The sequence below is a fragment of the Mauremys mutica genome, chromosome 1, assembly GCF_020497125.1.
Source record: "Mauremys mutica isolate MM-2020 ecotype Southern chromosome 1, ASM2049712v1, whole genome shotgun sequence".
NCBI lineage: Eukaryota > Metazoa > Chordata > Testudines > Geoemydidae > Mauremys > Mauremys mutica.
Genome location: NC_059072.1, coordinates 135,819,423 through 135,841,683, shown reverse-complemented (window position 1 = coordinate 135,841,683; position 22,261 = coordinate 135,819,423). Strand labels below are relative to the sequence as shown.

The following is a 22,261-nucleotide window of genomic DNA, read 5'->3' as shown; positions in this document are numbered from 1 at the left end:
CCCTAGATTTCTAATTTTTTAAAAAGAGCTCTGTAACTGGGTTGTCTAGGCGGCCTGTCAGGGGATGACTCTGCTACCGCAGGTCCCTGATGATTGTGTCACCCCTCTCAGATCTGGTGCCATGGTGCCTTCACCACCCCAGCTAAGGCACACTGGAGTCCTAGCACTTCCAGTGTGTTAGATGACAAAACAAAAAGTGACAAAAAACAGTGAACTAAAAATCAGGTGCATCTGAAGATTTGTTGGCAGGGACGCTACCCTTCTGCTCCAGGCTTGTCGTTGCATGTCCCTAGTCCCTTCATGTCCATCTTCCTGGGCCTACTCATCCTATCCCCCACATGGTTTATCCACTTAGCAAGCTGCCTTATGCTCTTGACTACAGCCAGACTTGCCTTGTTGAGAGAAGTTGCAGAGCTCTGTTCTCCTTCCTGGTCAGCCCTCAACTGGACTAGATGTCCTCCTTTTAACTCCCCTCTCCACACCTGACATTGGCCACAGGCATAGAAGGGTAGGGTCAGCTGGATCACAGGCTCTCCTTAACCCTTTTGTAGCCAGCGTGTAGTCTATCTGCCTCATTAAGCTGCGTGTTGCCAGTGTGGGACTTATCTGCCCCCATCACAGATACTCAGACAACATACTAATCGGCACCTTAGAGATCGATGCAATATCAATATTACACTTACAATTCCAAGCTGTAGTGGTTTCAAGAACAGTCATGGTGAAATAAGCATTCTAAGCATCCCATAAGCACATCTTTTGTGCACTTTCTCTATAACTGTCAAACATATGCCAAATAGCAAAATTAAGTCCTTACCTCTTAAGTGATGCCTTTCCTTCTACATATTTGCCAATGATAGATCCTGATCTTTGTTTCCAGCTGGCTTTTGGAGCATTTGTTTTACTTTTCTGGAGAAATATATTATTTATTTTATTAATTTACTCTTACTGTTCGTTATGGTTAATAAAAGTCTATTTGTTGCTAGTGTTTAGATAATACAGTGATGGGAGCGACAGAAAGTAATTGATGGATTAGCAGAGAGGCAAATGTTTCAAAATTTTGAGTGATAAATAAAAACATGGAAAATCCAGATTCTACAATAATTAATCTTCCTTATAGACCCAGTGGGCCAGACCATAAGCCAGTGTAAATCAGCAGAGTGCCACTGAAATAAATGAAACCAACAGAGCTATGCTGATTATACCAGCTGACAATCTGACCCAGCGTCACTCCTTCTTGTAGAGAAAGGAAACACAGACCACCTCTGCAAATGATTAGACATCATAATTCTGAATTACCTTTAGTAGAGAAAAGGAAGCCATGATATCTCTCAGGTCCTGGGGACCTAGTCTCCTGCTGCAGGATACAAAGTCAATGGGATTGACTTGTATCCATTGGCAGGAGGATAGGACTCTTAGAATGCAATTATCTTTGTTCAGTACTCAGATACTGCACTGATGTATAAATGTTTAAAGAGATTACTATTGATTGGATAGATAAACACTTGAATTTTAATTGTTCCATTTGAAGATTATCTCATTCCCTCTTGATTGTCTCCTTAGCTTTTTATAAACTAGGTTCATTAGTATTCATTCCCTTCCCCTAAAATAGCTTGAGTTTTAGTAACCTAAATATTTGGCTTCCAGTGGCTTTTAGTTTTATTTAATAAATACCTTTTGTTGCTATAAATCTTGCTTTTTAACTGGGAAGGTGGCGAGTGCGGGAGGGAAGAGGAATGACACAAGAATCTCTTCCCCCCCCTACGACATTCTGGTCCCCATATTTTAGACCATTCTGATCTCTATTTGATAACTATTGAGTTATAAAATGGTATTTGTGTACCTGTAAAAATATGTCTCGTTCGTCTCTGAGATGTTTGTTCCTTTCTCTGTAAGGAAAGGAAACAAGTAAAAGAACCAGCAAACTATGGTAGAAATTTAGCATCAAACCCAGATCTTTGGATCTTTACTTTAATGTCTTTAATATATTTTTACATTGATATTTCTCCAAAGAATCATAGAAATGATAAGTCAACTAGTCTGGTCCTCTGCACTCAGGCAGGATTAAGTGTTGTCTAGACCATCCCTGTTTGTCTAACCTGTTCTTAAAAACCTCTAATGCTGGAGATTCCACAACCTCCCCTCTCCTGAATTCTTTTTTCCCTTAGACTTGCTTCCCACTAGCTCTTACCTACCAAGTCTCTGCGTCTGATCAAATCTGCCTTCTTGAAGTGCATTATCTTTATTCTGCTGTTTTCATCTTTGACTTTAACTCATCTATATTATCATAAGGCCAGATCCCCAGCTGGTGTAATTCAGTGGGGATTACACTAATTTAGACCATCTGGTTCTCAATCTACAAATGTCAAAGCAAAAGCTTCTAACGTGGAAAAAAAAAACCATGAACAATATTTCTTCATTTACTCTGAATCAAGGGGTTTCAAACTTTTCCATAGTTCAGATCTTAATAGAGAGCTTGTTTGAGGCACACCTTCCCAGCCACAGCTGGATAGACCTGTCGCGACCATGTAACATCCCTGTGACAACTACCATGATTGCTCATGTAGAAGAGCAGCTTTAAGAAAATAACAAATGTGTTCGGCTTCTCTTAATGCGATTTAGCTGCCGGAAATAATGGAGAAGAGGCACTCCATGTGATAAGCCAGCTCTCTGCAGATCTAAGCCACACCCACTCTGGATGGTACTCTGTCACTTTCTCATGGTGGCTGGGTCACACAAAGACGTTAATGGCTCTACTATTGCCTTGGCTCACAGAAAGACCCAGGTCAGCTAGCCAAAGCTCCAGCAGGCTCATCAACCTCTATCTGTGACCCAGTCACCAATGGAGGGGGACAGAGTGCTGCTGTACATTGGCAAATGCACTGCAAACCAACAGCGGGTCTCAGGCTACAATTTGGGAGCTTCTGATGTAATTGTACATGAGTCCATCTGAAATATTTTTAAATGCACATTGGATGAAAGACTGTTGCTCAAATGCACATATAATTAGCTCATATAAATTGAATAATCTAGTAACAAAAACGAGGTGATAATATTTATATTAGATACTATTTCACATTACAAAGGACATTAAACAGTGCTCCAAACTAGCTTCAAATGCTGGCATTATACTAATATAAAAATGTTAGGCAGAAAATCAGCCATATATATTATATATATATTTAAACTAACAGTCTCTATTCTGAATGAACTACACTTGGTGCAGCAATGAAAGGCAAAAGGAGCTTTAAGCTGCCTTTGAATCTCATGTATCCAAGGCCTGGCCCACTACAAAGTCAGGGCAGCCTCACAGCTGTTTTGACCTGCCCTTGGCTGAAACAGCCTCCTAGATATTATTCCACAGCACAGAATAGCCACAGTGCAGCATGTCCTGACAAAACCCCTGTCTTTCCTTGACAGGCCCCCTACAGTGGGGGGCAGGGAGCTCTGACAGGACAGATGCTGTAAGGATATTCCACTCTCTCTAGGACACTGAGGAATTTCTATATGCTGGGATTAATCCCAAAATGGCATTTCTGTTGGTTTGGGGTCAGAGTTTACGAGCTTTAAAATAAAGACAGTTTTATAATGATAATGCAAGAAATCCTGCAAATGATTGTGTGTGTTACCTTAAGAAATCCAGCTGCTTAAGGAGTCCTGACTTCTCTCGCTGTAAAGTTTCTGTCACCCTGTATACCTCCCTATAACAGAGGGAAACAAAGAAATATCTGTCATGGACATTTTAACATAGTAGTTATAGGCTGCTTCCTACAACCCTTAGAGAATGCCACTTTACGCTCAGTTTTGAAGTCCTTACTCCGGCTAAACTGTCACTAATGTCAACGGAGCTCAGCCACAGTAAGGACTGCATGATCAGGTTAGTCTAACTTTTTTTTTTGTTAGGTTGGATTCTACCAGTAGTAACTAACAACCAAGGAGTTAGAAGGAGATTTGCCTTTTTAAGATTTTCATCCAGTCAATTGACTACACAGTGATGCTGGAGCTAGCGTCTTTCAGATAAGACTTAAAATTAAGGCCCTAATTGCTTGTGATCATTAAAGATCCCATGAAGCTTTTCACAAGGCTAGAGGGGTTAGCCTTCCTATGCTGGCCAAGTTTCAATACAGGTAATGACATTTGGCTAACCCAGTTTTCCCTTATTGGATATATTATTCCTCTCCATTTCTTGACCTAAACTGTTGTGCAGCATTAAACACATGGAGTCATATCCTCAGATGATGTAAATCAGTATAACCCCACTGATTTCAATGGGGCTACATGGATTTACACCAGTTGAGGGCTTGGTCCATGTTGTTCTCTGCTTTTTAATGGTGTGTGAAGTGCTACCTGTGGGTGGTCTGAACAGTAGATCAGTTTTTAACAGCTCAGTTGTGCCTTATAGTCTCTGGCCTGCCCTGGAGGCAGTGCTGAGCCACACCATTGCAGGGAGAGCTGGGCATGATCGACTGCTAATTCCATCAAGTATTTTGGAATAAAAAGTACTTTACAAATGTAAAATGATCATCATCGTTCAGTAGTTTGACCACAAGAATGGAGAGCAGCTGAGATACCACCGACCAATTTCCTGCTGGTTTCCTCACTTCCTTTGGAATCAGCCTGCAACTGATTGCAACACTGCCTTTGCTCTGTAGCTCACAAGTGAGGCCCTTCAGGGAGGAAATGGTCTGGGGTACGGGGGGGGGGGGAGAGGGAGGGAGCAAGGGAAGAAATACTGCCATTGTTCACTTCAAAACTATAAATGAAACATACAAATGTACAAACGAGGCAGCATGCAAAACTCAGAGCTAGGCCCTCAGCTGACAAAAGTCATGTGTTTGAAATGGGCTTGGCTCTGGGTGGCTATAGTCAAAGGAATATTCCTCATATGTTCAAAACAGATTAAATTAGCAATAGCTATGTAGAGTTTGGGCCAATGGCCTTCTGAAGAGAGGAAACATTATTTAGTCCAAGATGATGCCCCTCCCTGAGAGGTGCTGAGTTCTCCAGTTCCTGGCACCGAGTTACATATCTGCAGCTGAAATGATTGGATTTCGGGGAGAAATAGTCATGAAACTTTTGCTAATTCTGAATCCAATTCAGGTTAGCAATGTGCACACTTTCTCTGATTGTTTTTCATGAATATTAGTGAGAGGTAAGACTCATTAGGAATAAATGCTCATGGAAAGAGAATTTGAGGCCTGTAGCTGGCCTTCATTTAGGGCCAGATTTTCAAGTGCTCAGGATCTGCAGTTGGGACCAGACTTTCAAAAAAGTACTCAGCACCCAGCTGCTCCTACTGTGACACTTAGGGTGGTTTTAGGTACCCGTATGGAAGCTAAACTCTTGAAAATCTGGCCCTAATGGTAAAAATCTGAACCCTTCTGAAAATTCCAGCATTAAGGTATAATTACTCCACTGCAGAGGGACAACACAAGACTTGTGTTTCACTTCAGTCCAATTTCCATCCCCTAAATATTAGGCCTGGCTGGAAAACGTTTTTCCCCACAGAAAATTTTGAGTTTTATGCAAAAAATTGAAATCCAAAATATTTCAGCTGAAAAGAGAAATTCTGAAATACTGCCACAATATCTCGTGGGAACTGCAGTTCCAGTGCCTCATGCTTTCATTTTCCTCTATAGGCTGAGCTTGCTGGTTGGACTAAATTTTGCATGTTCCACCATGGTCTCCTCTCTTGATTAGGGAAGGTGGTGCATCATGGTAGTCCCATAGCCATGATGAATCATGGGAAATGTAGTATGAACAAAAAATCCAACCACTAGAGGAGAATGGTCTCCTGAGGCAGACAAACTACAATTCCCATGGGGAACCAAAGGCATTTCTCAATTCAATTTAAGCAGGGATATTTTGGTTATCAGCCAAAAAAATACTTTTTGGCTTTCAGGTCTTCTGGTTTGTTTTAATGAAAGATTGAACTTTTCTTCAGAAAGCAGGTACTTTTCATGATAATTCTGCTTAATTGAAAAAGCCAATTTTCTGTTGAAAAATAGTTTCAGTGGAAATTTTTTCACCAGCTCTAATAAATATTCCTTTAAATGGACTTAAGTGTTGCACAGGCCTCGTTCTGCTCCTCTGGAATCAAGAAAATCAAGAAACAAATGACAGTTTTGCCCACCTCTTCTTGTGCAGCTGGCACAGCTCAGGATCTGGTTCACGATGTTGTGGTGTGCAATACTATTAATGTTGTTTATTTTAGTACAAAGCACTAAGAATTTGCTTCCTTAAAGCAAAATACAGGTAATATTTAAATAAACATGGTACAAAAAGTGGAAATGATTCTCTACCACCTTTTGTAGTCACTATATGTAGCTGGTGAAAAGAGTGAGTTCAAAACAGGTGTAAAACTTTTGTTGTTTCGGTAGTGCTTTTACAATTCTCAGTCACTGTTGGATGTCTGGCATTCAAAGCATTCTCATAGAAGCTCAACTGAATTGGTCTGAGCATCTCATACGTATGGTCAACTTGAGAATATCCAAGACCATATTGTATGGTTAGCTAAAGTCAATCTCGTTCTTAAGATGACTAATACAAATGATATAAAAACACACTGAAGTCAAACTTGACAGTATGTCAGGTCAATACCCAGCAACTGGGAAGCAACAGCCCACAGCACTGCAAGGTGGCTGCAGAGTTGTCATTAACCACTTTGAAGCAAGGTACATTAACACCTTATGTGAAAAATGTAAACAGGGTAAAGCAGGGATACAAGAGCCTGCTATGGCTATGGACAATCTTATGTAACCAAGTTTGTAGTTCTTGCATTGGTCCGACCTCACATATTACTCCATCAGCATCACATGCATTTTGGACAGGTGTTAAAGTCCCTCCACAAGGTGCTGTGCACGTGGAGAATCAGGCTTGCTGTCACTTCAAGCAAGCATACTGGTGCCACAGGCAGCTGTCACTTACATTTCTTTTTCTTCGTGTAGTCTTGAAGCCTCTTCCTGGAGCATCTGTAATTGTTGCTGGGCGACTATTAACTCCTGGGACGTTCGCTCCAGTTCCTGCAGCAGCTCTTGGTTTGTTAGCTTCAGCTTGGTGTTCTCCACTTTGGTCTCCTGTTTGTCATTGTGGAGTTCCTTACACTGACCCTCCAGCTAGAGGTAGTGGGAGGGGAAGAAAAGGAAAAGAAAAAATGCCTCTGATTCACTGAGATATTTTAGCTTGGCGTTAAGAAGGCTTTTAAATTTTAAAACCTAAATGAACCCATTTAAAATTATACTCATTCTCCAAAGTGGAGGCAAGAAAAGAATGCACAAAATTTGATAAGAAGGTAACAGTAGCTCCTAGTGTGTATAAAAGAGTAGCACACTGGTTCAACCTGCTACTGCCTGGATGAAACAGCAATGGTAAAGTAGGTTCAGAGAGCCAGGGTAGCAACTTTGTTTGGTCCATGGTTTTTTGAATGCAGCGTGTATTTATTTTATGTTAGGAGATGGGACCTGTTAATACATGTAATATCTACTTAGCAATATTGAGGGCTAGATTGTCGGTGTGCTCAGTAAGCTCTGGCTGCAGCTGATGGAGTTGGGGAGGGTTTGAAGAGGGTGATTGCGGGACTAGTTCTATGCTGACCTCGGCCCTGCCTTAGTTTTTACAACCACCTCAGAGGTGCTCACCCCCTACACTAGGGCTTGGGGGGTTAGAATTACAGCTGACTACACCAGCTCTTCACCACTGGGGACTCCCTCACACCAGGAGAATTCCCATCTGGGTTGATCTGGTCAGTTTACAGCCCCTTTGTGCTGGTCCAGTGGTACAAAAGGCCCCTAGTGTGGTAGAGCATCTAACTGTGACAGCAGGGGAGGAGAAAGATGTGGGGGAAAAGGGATGATGAACTAAAATTATAGACAGCAAATGCCATCTAGAAATACATAAAAGCTCTTCTTGTGTTGTGTTGTTAACAAACAAGTTTTTTAAAGGACGTCAAGTGCATTGCAAGCTTTAAAGTGACATTAGATCAATCTTTGAGACAGACACACAGAGAACGAAAGGACTGGAACACAAATTCTGTATGTCTCTGAATTTTTGTGCTCATGGAAGGCAGAGACCGACAGCTCCTGGGACAGAGTGGGCAGCTTTACCTACACAGCTCTGCCAATTAGAGCTAAATGAATAATTGATTTTCCAGTTCAGTGGCTAAACCAAAAAAAATCCAGAAACATTTGTTTCTATAGAATGAAACAATTTCGCTTTCTGGATTTTTCTTTTCCTGGCTGAAATCTGCTGAATTTGACTCAAATTTAAGAATAGTTTTAGTTGACCTAAGACTATTTGTCCAGAAAATTTTGCCTAGTTCCTCTACCAACTTGTACCTCAGCCTTGAACACTTCTATTGTTCCAACCATGGGTCCCTGCTGAGTGTAAACAACTACGCCAGGGTTTCTTCAGATGGCTCACAAACAGTTCACCAGGAGTATCTATTACCTGACCATTGAAAGTTGAGCTACATTGTTTAGTTTTGATCACACAAGTTACAAGGCATTGCTTTCTTTCCCTGGGTGAATGAGGGAAACTTTCATAATTAAGCAAAGGCTTGAAGCTTTTGATACATTGGTACAGTAAATAGTGACATATTTTCTAAATGCTTGTATACATATGCTAAAAGTTTAAATACTAAGATGTGTGAACTTGAGTGCCTGGTGTTAAATGAGGATTTTGATATAATAGGCATTACAGAAACTTGGTGGAATGCTGATAAGCAGTGGGACATGGTAATACCAAGTGTGATAAAGTTCTTCCTCTGCCTTGGTGGGTCCTGCACTTATTGGTAGATTTTGCTAGCCTCAGAGATCTTCCTGTGTTGGATCAAGAGTTGGGAGGTTTTGGGGGAACTTGGGCCCACCCTCTACCAGGGCCCTGTGGACTGCAGCTGTCTAGAGTGCCTTCTGGAACAGCTACATGACAGCTACAATTCCCAAGGCTACTTCCTCATGGCCTCCTCCAAACACCTTCTTTGTCCTCACCACAGGACCTTCCTCCTGATGTCTGTTAACACTTGTACTCCTCAGTCCTCCAGCAGCACATCCTCTCACTCCCAGCTCCTTACGCATACCTCACTAACTGGAGTGAGAGCCTTTTTATACCAGGTATCCTGATTAGCTTTAATTAATTCTAGTAACTTCCCAATTGGCTACTGGTATCCTAATTAGCCTGCCTGCCTTAATTAGTTCTAGAAAGTTCCTGAGGGTTCTGGAATAGTCCCTGTTATCTTACCCAAGGAAAAGGGACCTGCTTAACCTGGAGCTAATGTATCTACCTTCGACCACTCTCTTGTAGCCATCTGGCCTGACCCTGTCACATGGGTACACAATATATAAGAACGACAGAGTAGGTTGCACTGGTGGGGGAGTGTCACTATATGTGAAAGAAATAATATAGTCAAATATAGTAAAAATCTTAAATGAACCAAACTGTACCATAGAATCTCTATGGATAGGAGTTCCATGCTTAGATAAAAAAAGTATAGCAGTAGGAATAAACTACTGACCACTTGACCAGAATGGTGATTGTGAAATGCTCAGGGAGATTAGAGTGGCTACTAAAACAGAAAACCCAGTAATAATGGGGGATTTCAGCTACCCACAGATTGACTGGGTACATGTTATCTCAGGACAGGATGCAGAGATAAATTTCTAGATGCCATTAATAACTGCTTCTTGGAGCAGCTAACTTGGAACTCCCCAGGGGAGAGGCAAGTCTTGATTTAGTCCTAAATGGTGCAAAGGATCTAGTCCAAAAGCTGAATATTGCTGAACTGCTTAGTAATAGCAGCTATAATATCATTAAATTTAACATTCTCGGTGGGGAGAAATGTCAGAGAAATTCATCACATGAGCATTTAACTTCAAAAATGGGAACTACACAAAGTGAGGAAAGTAGTTAAATGGAAATTAAAAGGAATAGTCACAAGAGTGAAATGCCTGCAGCCTGCATGGACACTATTTTTAAACATCATAATAAGGGCTCAAACTAAATATATGACAGTCCGCCCCCCAAGTAAGAAGACCAAAAAAAATGCCCCTGTGGCTAAACAGAGTAAAAGAGGAGGTTAGAGATAAAAAGGCCTCCTTTAAAAAGTAGATGTCATATCCTACTGAGGAAAATAGAAAGGAGCATAAACTCTGGCAAAGTCAAGTGTAAAAGTATAATTAGGCAGGCCAAAAAAGAATTTGAAGAACAACTAGCAAAAGCCACAAAAACTAAAGAGCAAAAATTTTTGAAGTACATCAGAAGCAGGAAACAATCAGTGGGGCCACTGAACAACTAAGGTGTTAAAGAAGCACTGAAGGAAGACAAGCCTATGGCAGAAAAGCTAAATGAATTATTTGCATCGGTCTTCACACAGAGTATGTGAAGGAGATTCTCACACTATTTTTTTAGGTGACAAATCTGAGGAACTGTCCCAGATTGAGGTATTAATAGAAGTAGTTTTGGAATAAATTGACAAATTAAACAGTACTAAGTCACCAGGACCAGATGGTATTCACCCAAGAGTTCTGAAGGAACTCAAATATGAAACTGCAGAACTACTAATTGTAGTATGTAACGTATCACTTAAATTAGCCTGCGCACCAGATGACTGGAGGATAGCTTATATAATGTTGATTTTTTACAAAAGGCTCCAGATGCTCTCCTGGCAATTACAGACCGGTAAGACTAACTTCAGTACCAGTTGAATCTATAGTAATGAACAGAATTATCTGACACATAGATGAAAACGATATGTTGGGGAAGAGCCAGCACAGCTTCTGTAAGGGAAAATATGCCTCACCAATCTATTAGAATTCTCAGAGAGGTCAACAAGTATGTGGACAAGAGTGATCCGGTTGATGCAGTTTACTTAGATTTTCAGAAAGCCTTGGACAAGGTCCCTCATCAAAGGCTCTTAAGCAAAGTAAGCAGTCATAGGATAAGAGGGAAGGTCCTCTCATGGATCAGTAACTGGTTAAAAGATAGGAACAAAGGGTAGGGATAAATGACAGTTTCACAATGGAAAGAGATAAATAGTGGGGTACCCCAAGAATCTTTACTGGGACTAGTGCTGTTCAATATATTCATAAAGGATCTGAAAAGAGGGGTAAATAGTGAGATGGCAAAGTTTGCAGACAATGCTAAATTATTCAAAATAGCTAAGCCTAAAGCTGACTGTGAAGAGTTACAAGGGGATTTCACTAAACTGAGTGAGAAACAAAATGGCAGATGATATTCAGTGTTAATAAGTGCAAAATAATGCACATTGGAAAAAAATAATCCCAAATATACATACCAAACAATGAGTTCTAAATTAGCTGTTACCACTCAGGAAAGAGATCTTGGAATCATTGTGGATAGTTCTCTGAAAACATCTGCTGATTATGCAGCGCCAGTGAGAAATAGCTAATAGAATGTTAGGAACCATGAGTAAAGAAGTATATAATAAAACAGAAAATATCATAATGGCACTACATAAATCCAAGGTATGCCCACACTTTGATTATTGCTTGCAGTTCTTGTCACCCCACCTCAAAAAGGGTATATTAGAATTGGAAAAGGCAACAAAAATTATTAGGGGTATGGAATGGCTTCCATGTGAGGAGAGATTAAAAAGACTTGGACTACTGAGCTTAGAAAAGAGATGACTAAGGGAGTTATGACAGAGGTTTATAAAATAATGCCTGGTATGGAGAAAGTGAATAGAGACGTGTTATTTACTCCTTCATATAACACAAGAACCAAGGGTCACCTAATGAATGATAGAAATCTAGGACAGGACTAAGTATTATCTAGACCAGGGGCGGGCAAACTATGGCCCGTGGACCGGATCCAGCCAATCAGGGCTTTGGATTTGGCTCATGGGATTGCCATCCCTGTGGCACCGCAGGCCCTGTGCCTCTCCCAAAAGTGGCTGGCACCATGTCCTTGCGGCCCCTGGGGGCAGAGGGCTCTGCATGCTGCCCTCGCCTGCAGGCACCGCCCCCTGCAGCTCCCATTGGTCGGGAATGGGGAACTGTGACCAATGGGAGCTTCGGGGGAGGTACCCACAGGCGAGGGTAGTGAGTGGAGCCCTCTGCTCCCCCTCCTCCAGGGGCCACAGGGACGTGGTTCCGGCTGCTTCCGGGAGCGGCGCAGGGCCAGAGCAGGCAGGCAGGGAGCCTGCCCTGGCCCCAGTGCACGCCGCTGCCATCCCGGACCTGCCAGATCCCACAGCCCAAATGCCACCTGCACCCCACACCCCGACTCCCTGCCCTGAGCCCCCTGCCGCACCGTGCCTGCACCCTAACCTCCTGCCCTGAGCCCTCTCCCACAGTCCTCCCTGCACCCCTGCCCTGAGCCCCTCCCACACTCCGTACCCCAACCCCTTTACCTGAGCCCCCTCATACACCCCGCACCCCTCCTCTGCCCCAACCCCTTGCCCCTCGTACACCCTGCACCCCCTCATACACCCTACACTCCCTCCTGCATCCCACCCCCTGCCCCAGAACTACATTCATGGCCCTGAATGCAATTTCCCCACCCAGATGTGGCTCTCAGACCAAAAAGTTTGCCCACCTCTGACCTAGACCATCTCTGACAGGTGTTTGTCTAACTTCTTATTAAAAACCTTCAGTGATGGAGAGTCCACATCCTCCCTAGGTAATTTGTTCAAGAGCTTAACTACCCTGATAGTTAGAAAGTGTTTCCTAAATCTAACTTAAATCTCCCTTCCTACAGTTTATGCCCATTACTTCTTGTCCTGCCCTCAGTTGTTAAGGAGAACAATTTATCACCCTCCTCTTTATAACAAACTTTTACATACTTGAAGACAGTTATTATGTCCCACCTCTGTCTTCTCTGGTTCAAACTAAACAAACCCATTTTTTTAAATCTTTCCTGGCAGTTTATGTGTTCTACACCTTTAATCACTTTTGTTGCTCTCCGTACTTTCTCCAATTTGTCCATCTTTTCCAAAATGTGGTGCCCAGAAGTGGACACACTACTCCAGTTAATGCCTTATCAGTGCTGAGTAAAGCAAAAGAATTACTTCTTGTGTCTTGCTTACAACACTCCCAATTATACATCCCAGAAAAATGTTCACTTTTTTTTGCAACAGTATTACATTGATGACCCATATTTAGTTTGTGATCCACTATAACTTCCAGATCCCTTTCTGCAGTACTCCTTCCTAAACAGTCATTTCCCATTTTGTATTTATGCAATTGATAATTTCTTCCTAAGTGTAGTAGTTTGCATTTGTCTTATTGAATTTCATCCTATTTATTTCACACCATGTCTCCAGTTTGTTAAGATCATTTGGAATTCTAATTCTGCCTTCCAATGTGCTAGTAACCCCTCCCAGCTTGATATAGTCTGAAAATGTTGTAAGAGTACTCTCTGTGTCATTTAAATAATTGATGATGATATTAATAAGACCCAGGACAGATCCCTACAGGAACCCACTTGATATGCTCTTTGAGGCAATTGTGAACCATTGATAACTGCTCTCTGAGTACTTGTTTCCAGCCAGTAATGAACCCACTTTATAGTAGGTTCATCAAGGCTATATTTCTCTAATTTGTTTATGGGAAGGTCATGTGAGACAGTATCAAAAGTTTTACTTAGAGATAGCAATTAATAGGCAGCAGATTTAAAACAAACAGCAGCAAGTACATCTTCACACAACACACAGTCAGCTGTGAAACTTATTGCCAAGGGATGTTGTGAAGGCCAAAAATATAACAGGGTTCACAAAAAAATTAGATAAGTTCCTGGAGGATAGGTCCATCAATGGATATTAGTCAAGATGGTCAGAGATGCAACCACATGCTCTGAGTACCCCTAAACCTCTTGCACTGTTCTGTTCATTCCCTCTGAAGCATCTGGCACTAGCAACTGTTGGAAGACAATACTGGGCTAGATGGACCATTGGTCTGACCAAGTATGGCCAGACTTGTGTTCTTATGTTCTCTCAGGGAGAGGAGCAGTTTTGGCAGAGTTAGCAGAATAGCATGATAAAGGAATTTTAGAAATGCTCATACCGTTTCTTTCCTGACACAGGTCCATTTCCACCTAGAAAAATTAGGCTTGTGTAAAAGGTATTGTCTGGGTGAACAGCTGAAATTTATTTCCTCTCCTTCATATTCCCACCAAGTAATTGCACATGTGGTCCTATTTGTAGATGGTGCAGTCAGATCCTTGCCTTAATTAATTGCTTCTGTACCAGAGCTCTGGTGAGAAGTTAAAGGAACACCATTCCCTTTCTATGGTGCATAGTGCCCTGTCCCATTCAAAATGCATTAAGAGCCTGGATTTTCAGAATTACTGAGCACTCACAGCTCCCACTGAAGTCAATGGCAACTCAGCTACTGTGAAAAATCAGGACCAAATACATTTCATTTGCTGGTCTGTCTTTTCCTGTTAGGGATACAGAACAGGGTATCTTTGCACTGTCATCGTTGCGGTCAGTAATAAAGTAATTGCATTTGCCTCTGAGCATGCAGTCCTGGCTGTGGAGTGTCTGCTTGTATTATTGGCTCTCTACCAGGTGCTCAGGTATTACAAGGCTGGGCAGATATATAAATAGAATAGTTAGGGTTTTGGCATATGGTTTTGGGTAGCCTGGCCCACAGCAGTGTCCTGTCCCATGTAAAATGTAACATTTCCAGTGCACATAGACTATCAGGGTGGGGAGGGACCTCAGGAGGTCATCTAGTCCAACCCCCTGCTCAAAGTAGGACCAATCCCCAGACTGATTTTTACCCCAGTTGTCTAAATGGCCCCCTCAAGGATTGAGCTCACAACTCTGGGTTTAGCAGGCCAATGCTCAAACTACTGAGCTATCCCCCCCTTGCACATGCACAAGAGAGCAAGTTTCAGATTTGCTTTCCATGAGATTCTTGCCAGTAAAGCAAGACTGTGTGACTGTTCACATCCCTGCACGGAGGGCAAGCACAAGGCCTATTCAACACGTCAATCAGGGGTGGCTTTACCAAGGGTACATGGATTCAATTGCACCCACAGAAATGATGAAACCCAGAGGCCAAACCTGAGTGGCGCTGTGACCCCATGCGCCAGGTCTCAAAACCTGGAGTGGGGAGCTGGGCCCAGCCCTGCGAGACAGGAGCCACTGCTGTGGAGTGAAAGTGGAGCAGGCAGGGGGTGGGGAGAAAGCTCACTCTCTAGCCCCTCTTCCTCCCCGTCCCAGCATTCCTGCCACACTGGGCCAGGATTAGGGATCCAGTGCCAGGGCAAATGGTGCTGCTCAGAGTGATCAGTGCTCTGCTTGACTCCAGTAGAGTGCACCCATTGAACTGGGAGGTTACATCTGTCCCTGACTGAAATCCCATGAAAGTGGGACTGGGGTGAATTTCACCCAAAGAGCAAACAGGAAAGAAACACAAGCACAGCCCAAGCAAACTCACTGGCACATTCGCGTGAATACTCACGGATAATGTTTTGCCATATTCACTCAGCTCTGCTTGTGAATTGAATCGCAATCAGAACTGGCTCTTGTCTCAGTAGAGGAAAGCCTACACACAGTGGTTCTCAACCTATTCACCAGTGTGGGCTGCATATGCAGCTCTCTATGTGTTATGTGGGCTGCATACACACAATATATATACTACCTGTATGACCCTGAGGATCTTACATGGGCTGCAGCTGTGTGCTGATTGGGTCATGAGCCGCTCACAGACTGTGGGTTGAGAACCACTGGGCTGCGGCATTAATCACTGTGCCTCCCACCAAACACCACAACATGATAGAAAGATGTGTATTAACTTGGTGGGTAGAATTGGTTTTGATTAAAAATGACATTGCTGGATTACAGGCAAAAATGTAATCATGGAAAATCAAGATTGCAAAAAAGTGAGATTACAACAGCAATGATAACTCACATTGCTAACATTAATTTGGCTGCACTGAGCATCTTGCATACTTTTTTACATTTTATAATATAACAATGGTGATATAACAACTAGGAAGCAGGAATAGATAATACTGAATGCCAGTGTTACAGGTAGCACAGGTAGCTCAAAACTTTCTTTTATAAGACCCTGTTTTCAGTTGCTTATAATTTTGCCAAACTTAAATATGGAACAAATATCAGTTAAGATTACTGGTGGACCTTTAACTTTTGCATTTCCTAACATTTTGTGATTTTAATTATACAATCATAACACTGCACTAAAGTAAGGGCTTGGTTTTGTTTGGGGTTTGGTTGGGGGTTTTTAATGTAAATTCATGTTTTACGCAAATAAAGAGAGGGAGAACATTTTTCCTGTAGTTAACAGTTTGAGCATTTGGATGTTCAAAATTGAGCTTGAACATTCACACCCCATTGAGATGAATGTAATGGAGCTTATTGTTATATTGACTGTGCTGTATTTCTGGAATGAGAAAACACAGAGGGCCTGGAATACTCTAAGTGGGGGTGCTGGAACAGGCGGGGCCAGAGGTCCATGGCCCTCCCACTTTTAACTGGCCATAAGGGTGAGCGATGGGGGGGGGCAGAGAGGGGTGAGTGGGGGGGGCCTTGTGGGAAAGAGGTGGTGCAGGAGGGGGGCCTCGGGGAAGGGGCATTGCGAGGGTGGGGGCTAAGGAGAATGGGCGGCATGAGGGTGGGGCCTCAGGGAGAAGGGGCCGTGTGAGGAAGGGACCTCAGGGAGAAGGGGCAGCATGAGGGCGGGGGCTCGGGGAGAAGGAGTGGTGTGGGGGTGGGAAGTATGGGGAAGGGGCAGTGTGGGGGCAGTGTCTTTAGGGGAAGGAGTGGCATGGGGGAAGGGGCCCCAGTTCAGGCTCCGGTAGCCCCCTACACTTTTAGGAAGCTTCCGCTGCTCCTGACTCTAAGTATATAAGAGCTACCATACTGGGTCTGACCATGGTCCACTTTACCCAGTGTCCTGTCTCTAACAGTGGCCTGTACTGGAGCTTCAGGGACAGCATACAGAACAGGCCAATTATGGAGTGATCCACCCATCTTCCACTCCCTGCTTCTGGTGGTCAGAGGTTTGGAGTCACCCCAAACAGGGCTACATCATTAACCATCTTGGCTAATTCTATCCTCCATGAACTTATCCAGTCCTTTTTCGAAGCCAGGTATACTTTTGGCCCTCATAAGGCAATGAGTTCCACGGTTTAGTTATGCATTGTGTGAAAAACACATCTCACAAACTGCTTTGCACCATTTCAGAGATGCAAAACAGTGGTAAACCCACTATAACTGGCTGGTTAAACTGGGGCTTTGACTGCTTTGCATTATCAGAGCAGCAAAAAGGAGCCAGAATTCATCCGTGAATCTGGCCTAGAAACTTACTTTTTTTAAAATGAAACGTTAAAATTTGCAGAATATTGAAGAATGTGGAAAAAACTGCTGAAAGACTCCAAAATTGTGGCGTCCAAGGTCCCCCCCAACACACACACCAGCGGTGGTCTCCCATCCTCGATGTTAAGGCATTTTTTCTTTCTTTCAGGAGACAACATAAATAAGGCTGAGGTGTGGTGTTTAATGCCTGTTTTGCTTCAGTCTTTACATTGTGACCAGACAAGGAAGAAGGAACAACAAAAGGACAGGAACGCAAGCCAAAACAGGGAAAGAACAGGTTAAAGAATATTCAGATGAGTTAGATGTATTCAAGTCAGTAGGGCCCGATGACTTATACCCTAGGACACCTAAGGAACTAGCTGAAGCATCTTGGAACAGTTAGCAATGATTTTTGAGAACTCATGGAGGACTTGTGAGTCCCAGAGGACTGAAGAAGGGCAAACATAGTACCGTCTTTAAAAAGGGGAACAAAGAGGACCTGGGGAATTATGAACCTGTCTGCCTAACTTCAATACCTGAAATGATACTGGAACAAATTATTAAACAATCAAGCTGTAACCACCTAGAGGATAACAGATAATATGTAATAGCCAACATGAATTTGTCATGAATAAATCATGCCAAACCAACCTAATTTCCTTCTTTGACAGTGTTATTGGTCTAGTGGATGGGGGTGGGAAGCTGTAGACATGATATATCTTGATTGTAGTAAGGCTTTTGACACAGTTCCACATGACAGTCTCATAAGCAAACTAGTGGTTGAAAGACTGAACTCAAACAGCAGTTGTCAATGGTTCCCTGTCAAACTTGGAAGATGTATCTAGTGGGATCCTGCAGAGGTCAGTCCTGGCTCCCGTACTATTTGATATTTTCATTAATGACTTGGATAATGGAATGTAGAGTATGCTTATAAAAGATGGGAAGGGTTGCTAGCATTGTGGAGGACAGAATTATAATTCAAAATCACCTTGACAAATTAGAGAATTGATCTGATTTCAGCAAGATAAATTCAATAAAGACAAATGCAAAGTACTATATTTAGATAGTAAACATCAAAAGCACAGCTACAATATGGGAAATAACTGGTTAGGCAACAGTACAGCTGAAAAGGAGCTGTGACGGGGTGGGGGTGTTATAGCGGATCACACACAGTCAACAATGTGATGCAGTTCAGAAAAAGGCTAATATCATTCTGGGGTGTATTAACAAGAGTGTCATATGTAAGACACAGGAGCTTACAGTCCCTCTCTACTCAGATCGGAGAGGCCTGTGTCCATTTCTGAGCACCACACTTTGGGGAGGATGTGGACAAACTGGAGAGAGTGCAAAGGAGAGTGACAAAAATGATAAAGGGTTTAGAAAACCTGATCTGTGAGGGAAGGTTAAAAATGGGTATGTTTAGTTTTGAGAAAGGAAGACTGAGGGGGAGCTGATAGTCTTTGCATATATTAAAGGCTGTTATAAAGAGGATAGTGATCAGTTGTTCTCCACATCTGCTGAAGGTAGGACAAGAAGTAATGGACTTAATCTGCAGCAAAAGGTTAGAGTTAGGTTTGATATTAGGAAAAACGTTATAACTATAAGGGTAGTTAAGCCCTGGAATAGGCTTCCAAGGGAGGTTGTGGAATCCCCATCACAGGAGATTTTCAAGAACAGGTTAGGCAAACACCTGTCAGGGATGGTCTAGGTTTACTTGTTCCTGCCTCAGTGCAAGGGGCTCGTCTACCTGAGCTCTTGAGGTTCCTTCCAGCCCTACGCTTTTATGATTCTGTGTTTTAATAAGACACTTTTTTTCATGCAAATTGTCTCCATACCAAAAGCTTGAGAATAGCAAAAGCTTCAAGCAGAGCTCAAGCATAGAGAATCTCAGTGCCAAAAGGTGAATATGTGAGGAAGTTATGACCATCTGAAAACAAAAGTTTACAATGGTAATTGGTTTGGAAACTTAATTATAGCAGGTACTATGGAGCACCCACTATAATAGTGTAGTAACACAGGTACTAATCTTGGACATGATTACTAGCGGGCATGGCACAACTATGAGTATAGAGTGATTCAGTTCAAATTTTGCATGGTAGTAAATGGGTCAATCGGACATGATCAGACTGAGAAGTGAGTATGTCACAGAAATGTGTAGCTTTATGCTAACACAGTAAAACAAGCAGCAAAGAGTCCTGTGGCACCTTATAGACTAACAGACGTATTGGAGCATGCATTCATCCAACAAAGTGGGTATTCACCCATGAAAGCTCATGCTCCAGTACGTCTGTTAGTCTATAAGGTGCCACAGGACTCTTTGCTTCTTTTACAGATCCATACTAACACAGCTACCCCTCCGATACTTGACAGTAACACAAATTATTTACATGACCCTGGCAAAGTGTTGGCCAGACATTGGACTAGAAACTTCTAATTAGGCAAGTTTTCCAGTTGGTGGAAGGAATTTTTGGGTCAGAGTCTCAGCTGTTGTAAATCAGTGTAGGTCCAATGAAGTCAGGGTTCACTGGAGCTGAGAATCTGGTCCACCATAAATCCTGCTGTTACTCCAGCTAAGACTTAACTGGAAGGTATCCTCAAGGCAAAATGAGACCTAGCTTCAGCAAATGTTGGAACCCTGCCCCACAAACAGTTCTCCTATAATTGCCTCTCAAACACACACAGCGGCTGACATTTCCCTCCTTCTGAACTCAGAATCCCCTTCATTTCCTTCTTCCTCCCTAATCACAACCCCCTCTTATTCCTTATCCAGCCCCAACTTACCCTCCTGTATACCTAAACCAGGGGTAGGCAACCTTTCCAAAGTGTGTGCCGAGTCTTCATTTATTTACTCTAATTTAAGGTTTCGCGTGCCAGTAATTCTTTTTAATGTTTTTAGAAGGTGTCTTTCTATAAGTCTATAATATATAACTAAACTATTGTTGTATGTAAAGTGAATAAGGTTTTTAAAATGTTTAAGATGTTTAATTAAATTAAAATGCAGAGCCCCCGGACCGGTGGCGAGGACCCGGGCAGTGTGAGTGCCACTGAAAATCAGCTCACGTGCTGCCTTCGGCACGCATGCCATAGGTTACCTACCCCTGACCTAATCAGATCCATACATGCCTTCCCCTTCCCAGCCTAGACCTCCACCTAACCCTCCATCCAACCCCCACCCCCCACAGGGCAGAAACTCAGCTACCCTTTATCCCAAGCACCGATCCCAGCTACCTTCTTCTCCCAGTGCAAGACTTCTGCTGGGCCATAGTACAGTACTGTGCTGTCTCCCCCCTATAAACACACATTAGCCAGGCAGGCCCAGCAGTCTCTGTGTTGAGCCCCTGCTGCCTATTTTTTGAAATGCCAGCCTGCTATGGATTTGGGGGTATTACAGATAACACCCCTGAATTATGCAGGATGGGAGCATGCTGACAATTCAAGAAGGTGGCAGCTGGCAGAAGGGACTGAGCCAAAGAATCTATTGGCTTGCAGTGGCTCACTGTCCATGAAGCATGATCTTGGACCTACATTTGCAAGGAGATAGGCCCCTCTGTATCTACAGAGCCACACTCTGTTGGCTTCTGGGTTCCCTGTCAGCACAAGTTTGGATCAGCATTTAATCCACCCTTGTCCATAGACAGCAGCTCTGACAAGTGATCCCTAAGGGAGCCTCCATCTAGCTGAGTCAGTAGGAGCAGCCCTGAGCATTTCTTGGCTGGCAGTTTCTTTTCACATATTTTACAATCCCTCACACTACAGGGAAAAAAAATGTAAGAACAACTTCACCTAATTAATACAGTTTGGAAAAGGGAATTTGTATTATTCTCAAGAGGTTCTTTCATAATCCAGCAAGGATGTTGTAATTAAATAAAGGCCTGGTCTACACTACGCGTTTATACCGAATTTAGCAGCGTTAAACCGAATTAACCCTGCACCTGTCCACACAACGAAGCCCTTTGTTTCGATATAAAGGGCTCTTAATACCGATATCTGTACTCTCCGACGAGAGTAGCGCTGAAATCGGTATTGCCATGTCGGATTAGGGTTAGTGTGTCTGCAATTCGACGGTATTGGCCTCCGGGCCGCTATCCCACAGTGCACCATTGTGACCGCTCTGGACAGCAATCTGAACTCGGATGCACTGGCCAGGTAGATAGCAATCTGAACTTGGATGCACTGGCCAGGTAGACAGGAACTTTTGAATTTCATTTCCTGTTTGCACAGCATGGAGCGCTGATCAGCATGGACTGTACGGGAGATACTGGATCTGATCGCTTTATGGGGAGACAAATCTGTTCTATCAGAGCTCCGTTCCAGAAGACGAAATGCCAAAGCATTTGAAAAAATCTCCAGACAGAGGCCACAGCAGGGACTCAACACAGTGCTGCGTGACAAGCGTAACAGCAAGCCAAAGAATCAAATGGACGCTCATGGAGGGAGGGAGGGGGGACTGAGGACTCCAGCTATCCCACAGTCCCCGCAGTCTCCGAAAAGCATTTGCATTCTTGGCTGAGCTCCCAATGCCTGAAGGGTCAAAAACATTGTCCCGGGTGGTTCAGGGTATATGTCGTCAATTTACCCTCCTCCCCTCCTGTGAAAGAAAAAGGAAAAAAATTGTTTCTCGCCTTTTTTCAGTGTCACCGTATGTCTACTGCATGCTGCTGGTAGACACAGTGCTGCGGCGCTGAACAGCAGCATCCCCTCCCCTTCCTTTCCTGATGGAATACGGTACAAAATGGTTGAAAACCGTCCTCATCATCCCGTGAGTGCTCCTGGCTGGCCTCGGTGAGGTCAACCAGGGGCGCCTGGGCAAAAATGGGAATGACTCCCGGTCATTCCCTTCTTTAAGCTTCTCCTGGAGAGGCAGACGGTGCAAAAGGCTTGGTAACCATCCTCATCATAGCAGCTGGAGGCTGAGCTCCTCCCTCAATCCCCTTTCATGTCTAATGGAGATTCTGTACTGCCTGGACTATCATAGCAGCTGGAGGC

General features: G+C 43.2%; 1 protein-coding gene across 1 annotated transcript in view; it reads right to left on the bottom strand.

Moving 5' to 3' along the window:
* CRACR2A (calcium release activated channel regulator 2A) overlaps positions 1-22,261 on the bottom strand; it is a 103,593-nt gene that overhangs the window by 23,237 nt on the left and 58,095 nt on the right. Inside the window, exons 9-12 of the mRNA XM_044983316.1 lie at positions 6,925-7,112; positions 3,627-3,698; positions 1,841-1,886; positions 815-906 (exon numbers count right to left, since the gene is read on the bottom strand). Of these exons, the coding sequence (XP_044839251.1) occupies positions 815-906; positions 1,841-1,886; positions 3,627-3,698; positions 6,925-7,112 (398 nt within the window). The remainder of the gene's footprint in view (positions 1-814; positions 907-1,840; positions 1,887-3,626; positions 3,699-6,924; positions 7,113-22,261) is intronic.